Below are 21,222 nucleotides of genomic sequence, written 5' to 3'. Positions count from 1 at the left end.
CTCCCGTCTGGAAGGAGTTCGCAGGAGGAACCCCCCCTCAGACGGAATATCAGCGAAACTGCAAGCATATACATAGACTATAATGGGGTCCGTGCGCTTTAACTGCACAGCGCTCCTCCTAAACACTCTCTTCCTGCTACTCGTGGACTTGGTGACTCTTCTTTAGTCTAATAGTGGTTTCCCTTAAACTAGCATTTTTTTCCATAGACTATAATGGGATTCGACAGAGTAGTCAAATATTGAGGCTCTACTCGAAATGAATATCGAATCTCGAATATTTCACTACTCGCTCATCTCTAATAACCACACTCAATATGGCTCAATGTGTCTTATCAAGAAACATTGGGGAAAGACATATGGTTCTAAACATATTGGGGCAGATTTTTTAATAAAATGAGCCAGAATTCTTGCACCGTTTGTGCCAAAAAGTTTAAACTAGTTTATGTTAGATTTTTTTGTGCTTTAACTTACAAGGGGCAGAGTTTAATGGAAAGGTGAGTGGCTTACCAAGAAGGAGACTTATACGACATTGTGCATCAAACTTTTATTTAACAAAAATTTATACTGTGAAGCTATTACACAGGATTAGTAACTGTACCCGTATGTGTAGCTTTAGCTAAATAAGATTTGATGTATTGAAGATACAGTTTATACCAACCATATTCTGTAACATTATGCTTTTCAGTTATATGATAGAAGGTAAAAACCTTTTCCTGTGATAAATGAATATTACATCTTGCAGGCAGATTAGGGATTTCATCGCTAGATGTCAACCAGGACTAGGCTCTTGGAAAACTCAATACTGTACGGATACTAGAAAGAAAATACAATGGTTATAAATTTCTACAGCACATATACAGTAGAATCATTATTTAGAGTAAATCTATCTTTCTCTTTTTAAAGATCACTGCATGACATATTAAGTGTAAATATATTTGTCCATCCATAAAGAAATATTTCCTGTGCTGGGATTATACTTAACTACACCGTATGCCTGCTAAAAAATAGAATAGTGTGCAATGTAAATATTGAAGTGTTCATTGTGTTCGCACAAGCGCTGCGGTCCTTCCTAACAGAGCATCAGCGGGACCTCTGAAGTGTTGGACCCCCATAGATCTTTTATTGATAACTCTTTAAGGCCGGAAACCTCTGTGGATTTTCAGTGAAAAGAGCCACGGGAAAAAAATAAATGCCTAAAAGGGGTTATCCATTGAGGGGTTCTCACTACAGCCCATGACAGCAGTAAGGGAAAGCCTGATACCCAGGCCAGTGTCTCCTTTGTAAATATAATACATCTTTGGAAGCAGATATCGGCTGTCCTCTCTGCTACCTGAAGAATTCAAGACAGTGATCTCTACAGGTAGCAGGGATGAGTGCTGAGCTCTGTTGATGGAGCTATGATATCTTCAGTGGTCGGTGAATGAGGCTTTCTCAACCAGTGTCAATTAATGTGTGGTCCTGGCCAACTCCAGCTGGCCATTGGGCTCCCTATTCCTTCAAGCCCAGTCGTGCCGATTGGTAAGGACTGCAGTTCTTTAGAATGTTATTGGGATTCTTTCATGACCTGGATGAGTTACTGATACATATTTGGTAAAAATGTTCATAGGCGGTGTGCTCCTGGGAAGGTTCTCCACTGTTCCAAGTCTTGAACTATTTGGAAAATTCCCAGCTTAGACTTGTAACCCTTTTCAGACTGGTAGACTTCAATGACTGTTTCACATCTTTATTTGAAGGTCTTTGGAACATGGCATCATGTGCTGCTTTTTGAGGACACTGTCAGACAGGTTCTACTTAAAGGGGGTTGTGACATTATGGACACTTATCCTCTATCCACAGGACAAGGGATAAGTGTCTGGGAGGACAGGGGACTGAAACTCCCTCTAAAGCCTCCTTGTAAATTCAGCATCAGTGCGCTTGCATGACCAGCACTCTTCTATGGGGCTGCCAGGAATGCCCACAGTCCCATAGAAGTGAATGGAGCCACTCATGCATGTGCTTTATTCACAAAGAGGTTTAAGGCCCCTTCTTCCTGATCATTATGGGAACCAGCAAGCTCATGGACCCCATTATAGTCTTTGGGTTCCGTGTGCTTTTACAGCACAGCGCTTGCAGTTGCGTTTATATTCTGTTCAGGGGGTCTCCATGCGGACTCTCCCTGGATGGAATACAAAAGCAGATGTGAACCAACCCTTATGCAGTATTCACACAACTGAGTGCCATCCAGTAAACATGCTTTTGTGCAAGACGTGTTTCCTGGACTGAACTCAGCTGTGTGAATTGAACTAACTGTGTTATAGTGAGTTCTGATGCAGTGAGCTCATGAACAGCCAGATCTCTGTTTCCTAGACAGGACTCAATTGTGTGAATGTGGCCTTACTGAAGCAAAATTGCACACCAGCCCAACTGTAGCTAAACATACATTGTGTGGCAGAACCCAGATGATCTGACACAATCAAGTGTAGTAAATATGCAAAAATTGTGAGAGAATAAAAGAAAAATCTAAATCAAATTAATATTTGGTATGACCACTTTTTGCCTTAAAAAAAACAAACAAAAACACTTCAATTCTTCTAGGTACACTTGCACATAGTTTTTGAAGGAACTTGGCTGGGATTCTGTTCCTTATATCTAGGAGAATTCACCATAGATCTTCTGTGGATGCAGGCTTGCGCAAATCCTTTTCTCTCTTCATCTTATTCTAATTGTGGGGTCCATATCATTACATAAAGCATTCTAACTTTATACTATATACTTTATACTTTATAATATATATATATATATATATATAATCTATACGAGTTCACTTTATAGGCCTACATCCAGGCACAAGAGAAGTTTCCTGACTAAAATAGGTTCCCTTGTCGGGGCAGATTCGCATTCACAATCAAATAGTGATTACTTATCTATCTATCTATCTATCTATCTATCTATCTATCTATCTATCTATCTATCTATATCATTTGGACTGTTATAACACATAAATCATACCTCTCTCCTTTCTCTAGAAGTTCAAATCCCTTATTGATCTGCTCAAATGGTAGTTTGTGGGTTATCAGACCATCCAAGTCAAATTTCTTATTCATATAATCACACACAAGTTTCGGCACATCATCTTTGCTCTTAAAACCTGTTCCAACAAACAAAAGTTCTTGTTAAGTATATTAAAGATACTAGAGCATTTCCCTTTTATGCTTCATGTCTTCCATTATCATGAGGAAGAATATATATTGATTTAGGCTAAAGCTCCACATTGCAAAAATGCAGCATTTTTACCACTGTGCAAATGCTGCAGGAAAGTGAATGAGATTCTAAATAATGCTATCAATACATTGCAGGAAAAAAAAAAATCAACTGTGGGAAAGCTGTGGTTTCGAAAACGCCCATGTTTTTGAAAATCTCAGCATGTCAGTTGTACTAGAGGAAAAGCAGAATTTTTTTGTATGCGAAGCCTTAGCTTTAATCCGATGCAAGTGAACTGTTTGGTGCACCCAGGGTGTGACTACCTTTGTCAAAGCACCCATTTTCACATCTGGCTACCACACATCAGGATTGGTCATTTTTTACTTTAAGGAGGCAGCACTTAGTGAATGGGAGCTAACCTGACACTGCCACATTACAATGCCTGGAGCCAGGAGTAGGTGTCTGCATCCACGGTATAGTTCCAATGTCATTGACTGCAGGGAACAGCTAATTATTGGGGGAGACAGGTATGGAACTCCTGCTGATGTGATATTGATAATAATAAAAATAATAATACATTTTATTTAAATAGTGCCAACATATTCTGCAGCACTGTACAATTTGTAGGGTTCAAGTACAGACAAAAAGAGACATTACAAAGAAATAGTCACTTCACACAATGGGACTGAGGGCCCTGCTCACAAGAGCTTACAATCTATGAGGTAGAGAGGATGACAGAAGAGGTAGCAGGGGCAGCATTGGAGGCAGCATTGCTTACACAGTGGTCAGACAATTCTGTAATAGAGGTTACTGTCATTACACAAACATAGAACTGTATGAGCCATCACCAGTCCTGTCCTTTAACATGCAGATTGTGTCTGGACATATAAAGTTAGCCTGAAATGGCATCATATTGTGTGGGGTAATGTGTGAGTGGGAGCAAAGGAGGGTTCATTTTAGGGATTCTAATTACAGTACGGATGGGTTTACATGAATTGTAATAGACCTGTCTGAAAAAATATGTCATGGATAGAGCATTACAGAGGAGGAGTGCAACTTGGGAGAAGTCTTGTATATGAGAGTGGCAGGTTCTGATAATACAGGATGTAAGTCTTATGTCATTGAGTGAACAGAGAACATGGGTTGAGCAATAGACAGAGATGTGGGAGGAAATGTAGTCAGGTGCAGCATTATGGAGAGTCTTGTGGATGAGGGTGATAACTTTATATTTTATTCTATAATGAATAGGCAGCCAATGTAGTGACTGGCACAGACCGGAGGCATCGCTGTAGCATCTAGACTGATAAATGAGCCTGGCCGCTGCATTCAGAATAGATTATAGAGGGGAGAGTTTAGTAAGGGATTGATGAGCTATACTGAAAATAGATTATTAGTATAAAAATTATTTTTAACTGTTGTAAGGTTCATTGCCTGTACTTGAAAAGCTCCTTATGCCAACTGACAAATGTATACCCCATTTACAGAGACTACCTTGTGTGTGGCCTGCCTACTGTTGCCCAATGAATTATGTGTGAGCAGTTGCCCACCAAAGATGGAAGATCTGCTGTATAACACAAGTAAAGTCTTCACCGATGACACAACCTTTGCATATGAATTATGATGCTTGAGGTCAGAGAAAGAGGTTATTTTAAATAATACATTACCACCAAATATAGCTCCAGCCAAAACACGCCCAGTTAGCAGCAGCAATGGATCAAATGTCAGGGTATCATTTGCATGAGGTACACCTATAATAACAGTTTTTCCACAGCCAAAATGACTAGATAATAGAGCAGACACCTATTGGAAAGACAGATAAAACACAATTCAGCATTAAAGCCATGGTTACAATGCAGCTTATATTAGTGTGGGACCCAAATTTTCAAAAAAATGATGGCCACCATTTAACATTACATAAAAAGGTAATCCTAATATTCCATTGTTATGTCATCAACATACCATGAGCCCAGTTTCTCCAACAACCTCAAAGGCATAGTCTGCTCCGTCACCAGTCATTTCTGCCACCACTTCATGGATAGGACGGTCATAATCTTTGGGGTTGATACATTCAGTGGCACCAAACTCCTTTGCTTTTGCAAACTTATTAGGGTTTGTATCAATTCCAATAATCCTGGAAGCACCAGCTACTTTACATCCAATAACTACAGGCAATCCAACTCCCCCGAGACCAAATACTGCGCAGGAAGAGCCGGGTTTAACCTGTAATAAGTAAAATAGTAGAGACATTGTTCCAACTACTGGTGATGTATTAACATAAAACTCTACATTACTTATTATGAGATCATCGGGATGTAAATGGTATGTACAATTTACAACCTTTATTAGAACTGTGTTAACCAATCGATTACGCCTACCTATATAAATAAATGAGCTGGTTCAACTTTTAAGATCATCACCTATAAGCAGAATAAAGCTAGCTATCTGACTGGTGGGGGTCCAATCACTGGGACTACTACTGATTAGAAGGGGGTCCTATTCTTTTCTCTGAATGGACAAGACACAGATGCGGCACGTTCCCGCTGCATTTATTGACTATGGAACTAATCTGTTCTCATCTATCCCTTCCTCTATTTCCAGATGCTTCATTTAGAGGTGGTTTTAAAGAGACTTTCCAAAGCTAAAAATAATAATCTTTATTTATATGCTGCCAACATATACCAGGACAGGTCACTGATGTTGTAATGTGGATGTCAGACCCCCAACCTCATGAATCAGCTGTTTCAAGAGACCGCAGTGCTGCAGCGTCTTCACTACGTACTGTTCAGAGTGCTGTACATTGTATAGTGTGTCTGCTTATTATTGCAGCTCAGTCCCCTTTATTTGGATAGGACTGTGATGCAAATAGGTCATGTGACTCATAAATGCAATGTCACAGGCCTGTGGAGTAGAAGTGGCACTCAGCACAATGGTAATTTCAACCAGCTGATCGCTCCTGGAAAAATCACTTTAAGGCCGGGGCCCCACAGGACGGAAACGCTGTGATTTGCCCGCGGCGGAAACACTGCGTGAAAAATTGCAGCATTTTCCATTACGGCTAAAGTGGATGGGATTCGCTAGAATCGCATGCCCAATTTGTGGTAAAAACTGCTGTGTGAACTGGGTTGGTTTTGGAAATCGCAGCATATCAATTAAACACACGGAAAAACCAGTGGTTTCTTCATAGGTATAATTGTAACAGAAAGTTTGCGGAGGAAAACTCTGTGAACTTTCTGTTTAAAGCACTGCAGAAAGAACCGCAATGCGTTGCCACCCCGGTTTTTCGTACAGTGCTTTACTGCTGGGGATGTCCTCTGGGGCCCTAGCCTAAGGCTGAGGGCCCATGTTGCGGAAATGCAGCTTTTTTTGTTGCAGATTTTGTTGCCTTTTTTTTTTTTTTTTTTTTTCAGCCAAAGCCTAGAGTCGCTACAAAAGTAATGGGAAATACATACTAAGTTCTTATAGTTCTCTTTTCTGCTCAAACCACCACTGGCTTTGGCTCAAAAAAACGCAACAAAAAAAGCAGCGTTTCTGCAACATGGGGCCTCAGCTTCTCTGCTCTTGTCCTGTATTCCACATTTGTGACAAAGACAATGGGTCTCAAAATGAAGCACTGGAAACATATGGTAGTAACTAATATCACAAGACTATCTCTGCTCTCTACCAACCGCTGCCACTTCCAGAGCTTACCATTTTCTATTCCTATCCCGTGTCATTGTAAGTCCGTGCACGCAATGAATTACCAGAAGCAATAAAACCTTGAAATACTGTACACAAGTGACTAGCCCTAATTAAATAAAATATATACAGTAAATATAAAGTTTCTGCAAAATAAAGTTAAAATGTTTTCTTTACTATGTCTGATGAAGAAATTAAAGAGAATAATCATAGAATGATTAATGTCAGAAAGTGCTCAGGCACACAAGCTTAGGTTCTTAAAACAACAGCATGACCTGGGTATATTGGGTATCATCTAATGATAATCATGGGGAATTGTTTACTGTCAAGCCCATACTTTGACTTGTTAGGCCATTCTGAGTTGATCAATCCCTTTAACTTAATTGGTAATGTATATAACTAGAGCTAAATCTACCACTTACCTTAGCAATTTTCACAGCAGAACCATATCCAGTGGGGAATGCACAGCCCATGAGACAGACCTTATCCAGTGGGGCATCCTTGTGTATCTTAGCTACACAAATGTCATCAACCACTGTGTACTCAGTAAATGTGCTGGTACAGACAAAGTTATAGACAGGTTTCCCCTTGTAGGTAAATCTAGTAGTGTTATCCAGTAGAAGTCCACGATATGTCCCAACACTGTGAAAGAAATAGAAGGAAATAACCTAATGGAAAGTATTAATGTAGCTTCTTTATTGTGTTATATGTTGTGACTTGTTATATGATTATCTGCTAAATACCAAGTAGAGGGCCCCCATACACAATGCATTCTTGCTACATACACAATGCATCAATTGCTGTGACATACTTGGATTTTCACATTTAAATTAATGGTAAGTCAGGTGCTGCCTACTGGGAGTACTGGGGGAAGGGGATCTATGATGGTGAATGCTGGGTGGGAATGTAAGCTGTTATATTCTGTGTGGGATACCGAAATGTTGCCGTAGTGTGGGAATGGGAGTGTGTCGGAAAGGGGAATAGCAACTCACAGGTAATGCTAAACTGCTATTGTCTCTGTACATAGCAACTGCGCCACTCTATTTATACTTAGTCACACACTTTTCTGTAATACACCCCCCCAAAAGATCACTTAAAATTTTGACACAATCTACTGTTTGAGTATCACCCCCTGAAGGGCTTTCCCAAGTAGACTGCTCTGCCACCGATCTGCTATTGTTGAACTCTTATTAGAATCTGTTATCAGAATCAGAAAGCTGGACAATCCCTTTAACTTGGCGAATTGTAATTGAAAAGAAAGACCTTTACACACCAACAATTAAAGAAAACTAGTCCAGGGAGGCGGGGCGCAGGGCGCTCTGAAGAGGACAGGGGACTTGCCTCCCTAGACTAGTATTGTAGAGATGCAGGGAGTAGGCGGGGCTTAGTGTAGCTGGAGAATGTGGGCGGGGAACATGAGTGCATCACTCATGTCTCCCCTCCCAGTACCCGCCCACACTCTCATAATCCCCGCCTTCTCCATAATACTAGTCTCGGGAGGCGGGGGCAGGGTGCTCTGAAGACATGTGGATAGAGGACCAGACCAAGAAGAAGAGCTGGGAGCTGCAGCTATGCAGGTAAGTGGACAGCGGTGGGGGGGTTAATCACTACATGCTGTGTAGTGAATAGAATCGTTTTTAAAATCCAATCTCCGAATGATCGGAAATTGGATTTTAAAAACGATCCTGAAATGTCAAGATCGGCTCAACCCTAAGTGATGGCCAATGTAGCAGGGTCCGATGTAGCAGTCCGATGCAGCAGAGCTGGACCTGCTACACACTCAGCTCTGCTGCATTGGACTGCTACATCGGACACTGCTACATCGGCCAGTAAAATCTGTGAAACGGCTATAGGATCAAAATGCTCACGCTATCCCTTGACGAATTCTGTGAGGGGTGTAGTTTCCAAAATGGGGTCACTTTTGGGGGGTTTTCAATTTTTTGGTACTCTAGGGGCACTGCAAATAAGACATGGCACCTAAAACCATTCCAGCAAATTCTGCTTTTCAAACGTCAGGTGTCGCTCCTTCCCTTCCATGCGCTGCCGTTTGCCCAAAAATCAGTTTACACCCACATGTGGGGTATTTCTGTGCACGGGAGAAATTGCACAATAAACTGCCAGATGCATTTTCTACTTTAACCCTTTGTGAATGTGTTAATTTTAGGGTTAAATGAATTAGTGAAAAAAATTAAATGTCTAAATTTCACCTCCATATTTTTATTCTTATGAAAAGCTTAAAGATGACCTTTCACCGATTTGGGCACAGGCAGTTCTATATACTGCTGGAAAGCTGACAGTGCGCTGAATTCAACACCTTGTCGGCTTTCCCGATCTGTGCCCTGGGTAAAGAGCTATCGGTCCCGGTACCGTAGCGCTTTACAGTCAGAAGGGCGTTTCTGACAGTCAGTCAGGTACGTCCTTCTTCACAGCAGCGCCTATCGCGCTGTACTGTGTGAGCGGGGAGGCGTTCCTCCCCACTCATGCTGTACAGCGCGATAGGCACTGCTGTGAAGAAGGACGTACCTGACTGACTGTCAGAAACGCCCTTCTGACTGTAAAGCGCTACGGTACCGGGACCGATAGCTCTTTACCCAGGGCACAGATCGGGAAAGCCGACAAGGTGTTGAATTCAGCGCACTGTCAGCTTTCCAGCAGTATATAGAACTGCCTGTGCCCAAATTGGTGAAAGGTCCTCTTTAAAGGGTTAACAAACATCCCAAATGCTGTTTTGAATAATTTGAGGGGTGCATTTTTGAAAATGGAGTGATTTATAGTGGTCTCTATTATATAGGCCTTTATCATTCCTTTCAGAACTGAAGTCGTCCCTAAAAAATTAGTTTGGAGAATTTTCTTGTAAATCTGGAAAATCGCTGTTACACTTGTAAGCCTTGTAACGTCCAAAATAAATTAAAAGACAATCAAAAGATGTAGAGATATAAAGCAGAGATATGGTAGATCATATTTATTCATGTATTTGGGTGGTATGACTATCTGCCTGAAAAGCAGAGCATTTCACATTTTGAAAATTGCTATTTTTTCCAAATTTCCATCAAATTTCCTATTTTTTGTATAAGTAAATACAAAAATATTGATCAATGTTTACCACTAACATGAAGTATAATGTGTTACAAGAAAACAATCTCAAAATCACTTGTGTAAGTTAAAGCGTCTTAAAGTTATTGCCTTTTAAAGTGACACATGTCAGATTTGAAAAAAGAGGCCTGGTCCTTAGGCACTTTTGGGCTGTGTCCTTAAGGGGCTAATTGATGTGATATTTATTAGGTTAGATGTCTGTGTAGTGCACAACTATTGTGTCTTTGATTCACTATGCAATATAATAGCGGTAGTCACAGTGTGGAGGTCATGTACTGTCTGGGCCTTGCATAGGTGTATTGTCTGGTAATTGTCTGTATAGTGGTAATAATTCTCCCCAGTACAGCGATACACACAAAGCAGTTTCACAACTATATAGATCTCTACAACTTTTTTTTGGATTCCTGATCTTTTGAGACTATATAAATGCCGCTGGAAGTGCAGCCCTGACTTATGAAATGACTGAATATGATGGTGTTGGTATATCAGGATATGGGGGCTCCGCTTTTAATTTTGCCCAGGGCCACACTTTTTCTAAAACCTGCCCTGCCTACAGAATAGATTGCCAAATATGTTTTTGTATAGAGTATTTAAAGGGGTTGTCCAGTATAATTCAATATTTTCAAACTAAGACCTCCATACCCTCCCTCTAACTTTCTAATATATGTTTATTTAACATATTGTATATATATAGCCAATAATATATGTAGGTCGTGTGACCTACATATATTAAATTTTTAACCTTTCCGCTGATGTAATGGGTCATTGGTATAATCCATATCCTGACTCGTTACTTCAGTCAAAAGGTATCTCCCCCATCCTCCCCAAACACCTTTGAACTTACCTTTTCCTGTAGATCCAGGCAGACGCATCATCCCCACCACTCTTCTTCCGTGTGCTGGCTCTCCACTCATTCGCAATAGTGTTGAGAAAGCGCACATCATACTCACCAGCCTTCTCTTCCTTTGCGGACCAAAGTGGAACCGTGACGTCACTTCTGGAAGCGACGTCACGCTCCAACTCTAATGCATCTGCCAACATAGTGAAATGCTGGCATGTAAAGGATGCAAATATTCTCTGGAAGGAAGGGGGAGGGAATGTGTGTGAGAGGGAGGAGGAGTGTGCGAGAAATAGAAGGGGTGAGTTAGATATGCAGGACTTTGTTTCCGGTTAAAAAAAAAACAGTTTCGCCACGGACAGGCACAAAACGCTCACTTTGCAAACCCATTCAAGTGAATGGGTTTGAAAACTGACTGCCGGGTTTCCGTCCCCTGTCCAGTTTCTTGGGGCAGAAGATGGAAACCCAGCAGGATTGCCGAAAGTGAACACAGGTGCAGGTGTGAACCCGTCCTAAAGGTATTTAGAGGCATTTATTAACCTATTAGTATGACTAATTTACCTGTTTTTAAACATTTTTTTTTTGTCTGGGAAACCCCTTTACCACTCCTAGGGATAATTAAACTTTCTTATATAAGGTGGCATACATTATAGGAATGACAGTATTAAAAAGGATTATGTATTTTCTGGCACTGGTTATTACTTACTCATGTTTGTAGCAAAGGTTACTGTCTGGATTTATACAACATCTGCATTTTCCACACTGAGGAACGCACAGTGGGATGACCTTGTCTCCTGTAAGAAAGGTAGTATAAGAAAGAATATAGTATTACGTTATAGGTTAGTATTAGAGATGAGCGAGTACTGTTCGGATCAGCCGATCCGAACAGCACGCACGCATTGAAATGAATGGAAGCACCTGGTACTTCCGCTTTGACGCCGGCCGCTTAACCCCCCGTGTGCCGGCTATGTCAATTCATTTCAATGCGTGCGTGCTGTTCAGATCGGCTGATCCGAACAGTACTCTCTCATCTCTAGTTAGTATATAATATACATTTTGTGTGTGCACAGAGTTTTCTATTTTGATATACACAGAACTTTCATGTTGAATATGCATTACGCTAATACATAGTATTTTTTTTTAAAAAAAAAAACCTTTTTGGATTTAAATGATGCTTAGTTTAGAGTCTAGTGCGAGATCCTACTCAATGATGGAGATATGTCTGGGAGGTAAGGACAGATGGAATGGAGCACGATAGCAGAATCAGACTTCAGAGCTTGTTGGTTAAACATGGAAACACACAAGTCTGTAAAGAAGTACATAAAATGGTCGGAGATTTTTTAAAACTAAATAGTTCCAATAAAGCACAGCATAGCGTTCATTTGATATTCTGTGCCTGAAAAATGAAAGGGGTTTTCCAAGCAGAATTTTTTTTTTTTTATATAAAGGTCTGTTAGTGCTAGTGATAAGTTAATAAGCACACCCATATACCTTTAGAAGTTTTTGGAGTGATTTCTGAGTGTCTCTGGATGCTGCTGTATCCTCTGTGTTTGTTTACACACTGTTAACTTCCTGCTGTGCAGCTTCCTGTAGCTGCTGCACTAACTCCCTCTCACTCAGCCCCCTCCTCTCTCACTCCATTACAAAACCCTCCGTGTCGCTAAGCCTAGCCCCTCCCACCCTCAGGATCTCACTAAGTCTATCGATCCCACTCATTACTAGCCTCTCCCACCTGCCCTGTCTCTCTTTAGCCTAGCAATCCCGCCCATTACTAGCCCCAATAACCCTAGCTATTCTGCTCACTACTAGAAGACAGGGAGGAGCCATTCCCCGGGCACAGGAAGGCTTGGTAAGTCTTGCAGGGGATAAGGGAGGGGAAAGAGTGATGGTGACGTTCTGTTTCAGAAGCGTTGAAACTGAACATCACCAGATTATCAGTAAGTGTCCCTGGAGCAGTCACGATAAGCGCTCCAGGGATATGGGTAATTATACAAATTTTTTAATTGAAGTAAATTAGAAGTTAGTTGGTGGCAGGTAGTATAGTTTAGGGGTTAATTATCTGTTTATCCTGGACAACCCTTTTTAAGCTGCTTGCTATTGCTTAATATGGGCAACAAAGTCAGTTTTTCTTTTACACAGTTTAAAAATCTGCCCCTTGTGCGGTATGACAACCATGGACCTGATCTCAATAAAACTTTCACACACTGTATCTATGAACTGCTCAAAAATGTATTTCTTCAATTGTTTACACAAATACTTCAAGAAAATCAAACCTTTTCCAAATATTTAGTTATGCTTTAACATATTATCACTTTAGCCTTACCAGGTTGCACATTTGTCACTCCTTCACCAATGCTCTCTACAATTCCAGCACCTTCATGGCCCAAGATTACAGGGTATTTTACATCACCTAATTCACCAGATAAAGCATGATGATCTGAACGACAAATTCCAGATGCCACAATCTGTAGGAATACATAAGATTTAAGGTGATACTTTTTTTGAGTTCAAGCAGGACCAAATCCAGCTTAAATGTTGCAGTGTATGCCATGGTTACACATGCACTGCTCAAAAAAATAAAAGGAACACTCATATAACACATCCTAGATCTGAATGAATGAAATATTCTCATTGAATACTTTTTTCTGTACAAAGTTGAATGTGATGACAACAAAATCACATAAAAATCATCAATGGAAATTAAATTTATTAACCAATGGAGGCCTGGATTTGGAGTCACCCCCAAAATTAAAGTGGAAAAACATACTACAGGCTGATCCAACTTTGATGCAATGTCCTTAAAACAAGTCAAAATGAGGTTCAGTAGTGTGTGTGGCCTCCACGTGCCTGTATGACCCCCCTACAATGCCCGGGCATGCTCCTGATGAGGTTGTGGATGGTCTCCTGAGGGATCTCCTCCCAGATCTGGACTAAAGCATCTACTCCTGGACAGTCTGTGGTGCAATGTGACGTTGGTGGATGGAGCGAGACATGATGTCTCAGATGTGCTCAATCGGATTCGGGTTTGGGGAACGGATTGGCCAGCCACATGAGGTCTGGCATTGTCCTGCATTAGGAGGAACCCAGGACCAACTGCACCAGCATATGGTCTCACAAGGGGTCTGAGGATCTCGTCTCGATATCTAATGACAGTCAGGCTACCTCTGGCGAGCACATGGAGGGCTGTGAAGCCCTCCAAAGAAATGCCACCCCACACCATTACTGATCCACTGCCAAACCGGTCATGCTGAAGGATGTTGCAGGCAAAAGATCGCTCTTCATGGTGTCTCCAAACTCTGTCACATGTGCTCAGTGTGAACCTGCTTTTATCTGTGAAGAACACAGGGCAACTGTGGCGAAGTTGCCAATCCTGGTGTTCTGTGACAAATGCCAAGTGTCCTGCACGTGGTTGGGCTGTGATCACAACCCCCATCTGTGGACGTCGGGCCCTCATACCATCCTCATGGAGTCGGTTTCTAACCGTTTGTGCAGACTCATGCACATTTGAGGCCTGCTGGAGGTCATTTTGCAGGGCTCTGGCAGTTCTCCTCCTGTTCCTCCTTGCACAAAGGCGGAGGTAGCAGTCCTGCTGCTGGGTTGTTGCCCTACTATGGCCCCCTCCACATCTCTTGGTTTATTGGCCTGTCTCCTGGTAGCGCCTCCAGCCTCTGGACACTACGCTCAGAGACACAGCAAAACTTCTTGCTATTGTATTGATGTGCTGCAGCAACCCAGTGGAGGGGATCGGAGAGTACAGAACAAGACAACACGGGCTGTGCCGACCGCTAGGCCTGGTACGCTACTCACAAACTCTGAACCCTCCCTAGGTCTGTGCAGAAGTACGGAGGGTCCTGCAGTACTACCTGTTGGATGCGGTAGTGTCCTTGTCTTTCCCCCGGGGCACTCCTTGTTGGAGAGGGGACCTCTCAATACTGAGTCGGTGTGATGTTGTACAGGAGCTGCCCTGAAGGTGATGCAGGCAATGGCTCAGGAGCCCAGTGTTTTAGGGTAAACCAAATAACTTTTCATTCAACAGCGCCAACAGATGCACTAGCAGCCTTGCAAGATGGATTACAGCATACAGTTCAATAGACAATGTCTTAGACTTTAAGAGACCCACCAAGGGTAATTTAGACTCGCAGTACTTGACATACTTTTCATCTCTCCTCCTCTCATACCCTTCCCTAACTCAGCAGATAGGGGACGTAGCGGTGCTATGAGTCCTGATAGGGAAACCCGGGAACCTGGAAGATATGCCCGTATTCAATACTCCTGTCGGGTACCTCTGTAGCTCCTAATGGCACAGACAGAGATGTCGCTCGGTGACACCACAAGTTCTCTCACTAACTCTGAGACTGTCTCCGGGTATACCTGGAATAAGATGACTTGGTTCTCTAGTTTATAGGATGAGTTCTTCTGCTGTCTCACTCAGCAGGGCATATGCAAGATGACTGCTGGGCTCTGAACTCTGCAACTGAAGACTGAGCTGGACCTGGACTTGGACCTAGACTCTGAACACTAGACACCGGACTTCTAGTCCTTTGGAACCCTAGACCTCTGGGCACTGGACTAACCTTGCAATAGCTACAGGAGAATATAAACCCTTTCTTCAACACCGCCCAATGGCCTATGATTGGTCATGAGGTAGTACAGCACTTATCAAACTGCAGAAAAGTGCATCTACACAGAGAAATGGCACACATATTGCATCTACCATAAGACAAGACAATCAAGAAAAACTGCAGGTACCAATGAAAAACACAGAAACATTTAGCAGCATGCTCTGGGGTGCTGCAGTGCCATCCTGGATGAGCTGCACTACCTGAGCCACTTGTGTGGGTTTTAGAGTCCGTCTCATGCTACCACAAGTGTGAAAGCACAACCAACTTTCAAAAGAGACCAAAACTTCAGCCAGAAAGCATTGGTTATGAGATGTGGTCTGTGGTCCCCACCTCAAGAACCCCTCCTTTATTGAGTGGGTCTCGATAATTGGCAAGAATTTCCATCTGTTGTCTATTCCATTTGCACAACAGCATGTGAAATTGATTGTCAATCAGTGTTGCTTGGAGTTACATTGTGTTGCTTAAGTGTTCCCTTTATTTTTTTGAGCAGTGTACAATAGAAAAAGGCGGCCTCATTCTCCAAAATGGTATTTTATAAGTACATTAATGTATTTATTAGAGAGTGGACTGCTTCAAAAAATCATGATGTATCCACAAGTTGTAGATGTGAAATTTAACTCTGTTTCTTAAACATATACAGACTCCACTTAAAAAGATGCTTTTTCAGTTCCCCTGCATGGTTGGTGTGAGGAGTGTCATACTGAAGGGAAAAGCAGATCTATGGGGTTCCACAAATATGCAGTCACTTCAGATAAGAATACCCTTAAAGTCATTTAAAACTCCCCTAACTACAAACCTAGAACATATTGTTGGGTAATATTTCAGAGTCGGAACCACTACACATTATAGTAGATATGGAATATCTTTTTATAACTAAATATTATAATAAAATATTATTATCACCTTTATGCGAACTTCATGAGCCTTTGGTGGAGCAACCTCAATCTCTTCAATGGACAGTGGTTGTTTAGGGCCCCAGCATATGGCTGCCTTACATTTGATTACCTGAATGTGAAATAATAATCGAATTGAATATCCTCAGGTCATAGTTCAAAGGATAACATGCAATCCACTTTTCTATTTTTCTATTCACAATTGTCACCCCACTTTCAGATTCCATTTTAAAATTTTAATTATATATGATATTCACCCATAAAATACCAATCCCATGAATGTACTTTTATAAGATGTAATTGAAAGGTTGTAAGATAAATCATGTATTGTGGTCAAGTTCAAACCAGTGGAACAGTGTTCCCCAACCGGTAGATCTGGAGCAACATATAGCTTGCAACTCCCATCTGTTTGGCTAGCCACAGAAGCCCACACTTATGGCCAGATGCACTGGCTGGGGGCTGCACAATAGAGATGTAGTGAAGGTTGTGCGCTACCAGAATCTCAAAAGAGGAGGAGCTGTCCCTGCAGAAGGAAGCCTGGACAGAAAGAAGACTGGTAAAGTATAATAGGGTATGGAGTGGGCTGACTGAGTTGGGAAGGGCTAGCAGTGGGAGGAATAGCTAGGATAACAAGGAAGGGGTGCTTGGAGAAAGAGGAGTGAGAGGGAAAGTGTGAGAGCCTACAACTACCAGAATGCATTGCATCAACTAAGGCAGCGGGAAGCTATATCTTGTAAACAAATGCAGAAAATGCCAGGAACTCTCAGAGAAACCCAGAAATCACTCAAAGCACTTCAAAAGATATATTGGTGCACTTAATAGCACCAACAGACATTTTAAAAAAAATAGCAGAAAACCCCTTCAAGAGATTTGTCATGGAATTTGTGAATGAGACGGAATTAAAGTGCTTTGCCAAGTAATATAGACACTTCTATAGTTTGTGCCATGTGGGGCCCCAGCCTAAAACATACTCTTTATGTTTAGGTGGAAGTAGTTTAAGAGAAGCAGTTTCATTAAATAAGAACTTTTAAGGCTAAGATCCCACAAAACGCATCCAAAAAAACACTCCAGAAAAAAAAGTTGTGGAAACGTTTCACATTTTTTTTCTGCAGTGCGATTTTTCAGAGTTTTCCTGGCCCTATTACGCCTACACAGAAAATTGCAGTGTTTCCATAGGTATACTTGACATGCTGCAACTTCCAAGAATGCAAGTGTTTTAAAAATGCTGTTTTTCCGCTGCGGATGTTTTTCTGCAATATGTGGATGGGATTAGCCACAATACCATCCACTTTGCAGGCACTGTAAAATGCAGCATTTCTTGAAACCACGTGTCTTTTGCATTTTTGATCAATGTGTATCGTTTGCATTGTAATAGGAACACAGCACTTGTAAACTTGAGTACAAACAGCTTGTCTAATAAACCTTAAGATGTAAAGAAACAAGCAATGTAACTAAGTATTCTCAGATAGTCTTTATTAATAAGAAAAAAGCCAGGCAGATAAAAGTGAAGAGATAGAGACTTATTTTATAGTAAACTAGGAATATTTAGACACATGAAGAATCCTACTTACTTTTCCAGCTGTAGCCATAATACACTTCTTTTCACAAGGCTTTCCAGAGATGAATGGAATCATACTCGTACTGTTCTTTATAACAGTTCCAAGTTACACCTCCCATATTTCTTCCATTCCACTTGGCTCTGTGCCTTGGACTTCACCCTTGAAACAACATTTACAGAATAAATCCTAGTGTTTTTCAATTTCTGTACAGACACTGCTAGAATAAAGGTAAAGCACATAACAATAATGATCCTTTACTTATCAACAAATGCAAACATTTGTCCTATATGAACTATATTTTAATTACTATGTACAGATTTAGCAAACTTTATTTTTATCTTCTTTTAACACAAAAGCTATTAACAATCCATTAGTGAGATATTACACCGAATATACATGGGAAGAATATGCAAATCTGTCTCCCATGATGTTAATATAGGGAGACAGTGCCTCAGTCATGCAGCCCACTAGGGGGCGCTCCCTTTAACATCATGCCCGACCTTCCTAGAGGCCTTTGTTGCAATGATTTGGGATTTTACCAAGTCAGTCTCTCAGCCAAGGACAGCTGTTTCGATCTGATTGGATCTCTTCAACCCGGTGCAGAGAAGACTAACTTGGCAGATCAGACCAGGTTAAGGGGATATTGTCACTCCTTATGAAGAGACCACCATATAGGTGTGTGGAGACTTATCAAGCCATTTGCGCTCCACTCTGAGGGATCATGGGAAGAATATGCAAATCTGTCTCCCATGATGTTAATATAGGTTGCTTCTAATAAATGGTCTCTTCCCTCTGGCAACTTCTCTTTATGTTAGATACTTTTTATTAGACCTCAAAGGTTGTAATTCCAGTTGGAGAAGGGGGAGAGTTCTTGTTAGGAAATTTTGTTATATTTTGTGTGTGCTGCTGTGCTGTAGATTTGCCACCTTTATGGGCCAGGAATTGTTGGGGGTGGCGGGGAGAGTTTGTGGGAGTAGTGGCTGCTTGTCCCAATATCATCAATTTGTGTTTTCTGCCTTCCCGTTATAGATAAATGCAAGTATATTGGTTGGATATAGTCATGTGACCTTCGATCATACAAATTGCTATATGATTCAGTGGTTAGGTGCTTATTCTCTATAGAACATGTGCAACAACAAGTGTCCCTTTCTCAAGCTAATCTTTCTCAAGTTTAATAGCATCGGGGATTGGTCATGTGTCTATTAGGGCATCTGCTACAAGTGTCCCTTTTTTGTTGCGAGTCACATTGCCCGCTGTTACTTTTAATTTAGATTTGACACTACTCTACTGATACACAGTTACATGTAAGCTAATTGGACCAACATAGTCATGTGACCTCCTGCCAGGTGATTGACTCTGGTCTGATTTTACTACTATTGAAATCGTCATGTGAACTTGTGGTCATGTGTTCACACTACATTTGGGCAGGCACAGTCTCAAGTGTTTCTGTGTTAGGTTCCTTTCCGGATTTTTATTAGGATTACAAGAATCCAGAAGAACATTTTTGTCTAAAATAGATTTGTTCTTCATTGAACAGGTAGGACATTAATGGCTTTAGTTAGAATTCCTATTATTTTTACATATGTAAATAATCATTTTTGCTTGTATTCTGTACATTTAGATTGTACATTTTTGTTTGTAATTCATTTTCTAGCCAAAATCCAAAAGTGTATCTTTAGGCCAGGGCCCCACGGGATGTAAACGCCGCAATTTGCCCACAGTTGCTGACTGGAGGCTTCGCCCATTTAGTCTGTCCTCCCTGCAGTAAACAGGGAGGACAAGGAGGCTAAGATGTTGTCTCTGGGGACTCCGGAATCCACATCCCGCTCAAGCTGGGAGAGGCAGGAACGCAAGCTATCAGCCACGGAGGTGGAGGCTATGGCTACCGATGCCTGGGCGACTGCGGCCGTATAGGCCTTCTTCAGAGTCCCATCAGAGCGTCGGTCCAGGAGGTCTTGCAAGTTCGACCCGTCCTCCAAAGGGACAATCGTACGCTGGGACAATTTGGCGACTGCCATGTCTACCTTTGGAGGCGGGCCTCACTAATCCAGCTGGGAAGAGGCAACCAGGAATAGTGCCTTGAACACCCTGGAATTGAGATGAGGCTTCTCGGGGTGTTTCCATTGCTCCGACATCAGCTTGGCCAGACCTGCGTCCACTTGAAAGGCTCTCCGGCCCCCAGAGGTGGACGGGTAGGTTTCCCCATCAACATCACGATCGCCTGATCGGATGGACTTCAGCAAATCTCCCATCTTTTCTATGGAGAAAAAGGGTCTGCTGGAATGAGCATCCTCCTCCTCAGATGCCACCAAGACTTCTTCCATATGAAGCTGCCCAAAGGAAGGCAGAGAGAGAGAGCGTCTATCCGTACGTCTCCTCTTGGAAATGTGGGAAATGAAATCCCTGATGTCCTTCAGAGATTTCTCCTGAAAAACACGGAAAAAACAACTCTCATACACTTCTACCCCGAAGGGCCCCTCCCCCCCACCCCGAATACATCTACCATGTATTCCTTCACCCAGACCACAACGTCACGGGTGGATAATTCCTCCAGAGAAGGAGGAGGACCCCTATAGGAGTGACAGCGGGACTCACCATAGCCTTAAAACACAAAAGAGAGGGTTTTTTTTTTCTTATTCTCCATCCTTCACCTCCAAAACCTCTTCTCAGCCCGCCAACCCCTTCTTACCATCAGGAAGGGGTGTTTCACAATCGGCGCAGGCTAAATGTCTCCTATTAGAGGAGGGTTTCTGGCATCTGCAATCGTCCGGAGGAGGGGTACGAGGACATAATGGCACTCGCCAGACCACTCGACTCTACGGAATTTACATTGATCGTCACTAGTCACATAAAAGGAACTTGCAAGACCTAGAAGTGTACTTACTGTGACCAATCGCCGATCCGGCTGAGAAGAGAGTAGGTATCACAGGAGTTTCTGGCTGAACAAGGTGCCCCAGACCACAGCACAGCCCCACTACAGGATAGGGAGGCAATGATCACAGGAAGGAAGGGAGTTTAAATAGCCCGCCTTACCGGAAGGCGTGGCTACCCGCTGACTCCACCCAGGGGGAGGGTGGAGGCAAAGAGAACACCCAGTGAGGGCAAAACACAAAATCAAAAAATACTCCAAAGGGAGAAAAAACTCTCTCCTCTGAACAGCCCCCGCAGCCAAGCAAGCTGCACAGGGGGTGAGCGCTGTGGCCCCTTGCAACCAACAAGGCAGCAGAAACGCTGCTGGAAGCTGTGGCGGAACTACTTCATCTCGGCGCGCCGGCCAACCCTCAGCCAGTGCCGGAAGTGACACGGCCGGCACCACATTCAAGCCAGGAGCCTGAAAGGAACGGCCGCCGGAGGGATTTTCC

The 21,222-nt window shown here is 42.3% G+C and overlaps 1 protein-coding gene across 1 annotated transcript; it reads right to left on the bottom strand.

Annotated features, from left to right (window-relative positions):
* Positions 1 to 680: 680 nt before the first annotated feature.
* On the bottom strand, positions 681 to 17,900 carry LOC142217522 (alcohol dehydrogenase 1-like). Its single transcript, XM_075285809.1, has 9 exons — positions 17,873 to 17,900; positions 16,312 to 16,413; positions 13,110 to 13,251; positions 11,493 to 11,580; positions 7,278 to 7,497; positions 5,140 to 5,400; positions 4,845 to 4,980; positions 2,989 to 3,127; positions 681 to 813 (listed from the first exon to the last, which is right to left on the bottom strand). The coding sequence occupies exons 1-9, from the start codon at positions 17,888 to 17,890 to the stop codon at positions 780 to 782; spliced, it is 1,140 nt and encodes a 379-aa protein (XP_075141910.1). The 5' UTR covers positions 17,891 to 17,900; the 3' UTR covers positions 681 to 779.
* Positions 17,901 to 21,222: the final 3,322 nt, after the last annotated feature.

Source organism: Leptodactylus fuscus, chromosome 1 (assembly GCF_031893055.1).
Source record: "Leptodactylus fuscus isolate aLepFus1 chromosome 1, aLepFus1.hap2, whole genome shotgun sequence".
NCBI classification, from domain to species: domain Eukaryota; kingdom Metazoa; phylum Chordata; class Amphibia; order Anura; family Leptodactylidae; genus Leptodactylus; species Leptodactylus fuscus.
This window is presented reverse-complemented; position numbering and strand designations above follow the sequence as displayed.

What these genes read in the sequence shown, in the direction of transcription:
- LOC142217522 (XM_075285809.1), bottom strand. An exon ending in CTCATGAAGTTCGCATAAAG is followed by an intron (nt 13,252 to 16,311) that starts GTGATAATAATA and finishes GTATTCCTACAG; the next exon opens with ATTGTGGCATCTGGAATTTG. An exon ending in GGCTGGAGCTATATTTGGTG is followed by an intron (nt 3,128 to 4,844) that starts GTAATGTATTAT and finishes TTGTTGGAACAG; the next exon opens with GTTTTAAGAGCAAAGATGAT.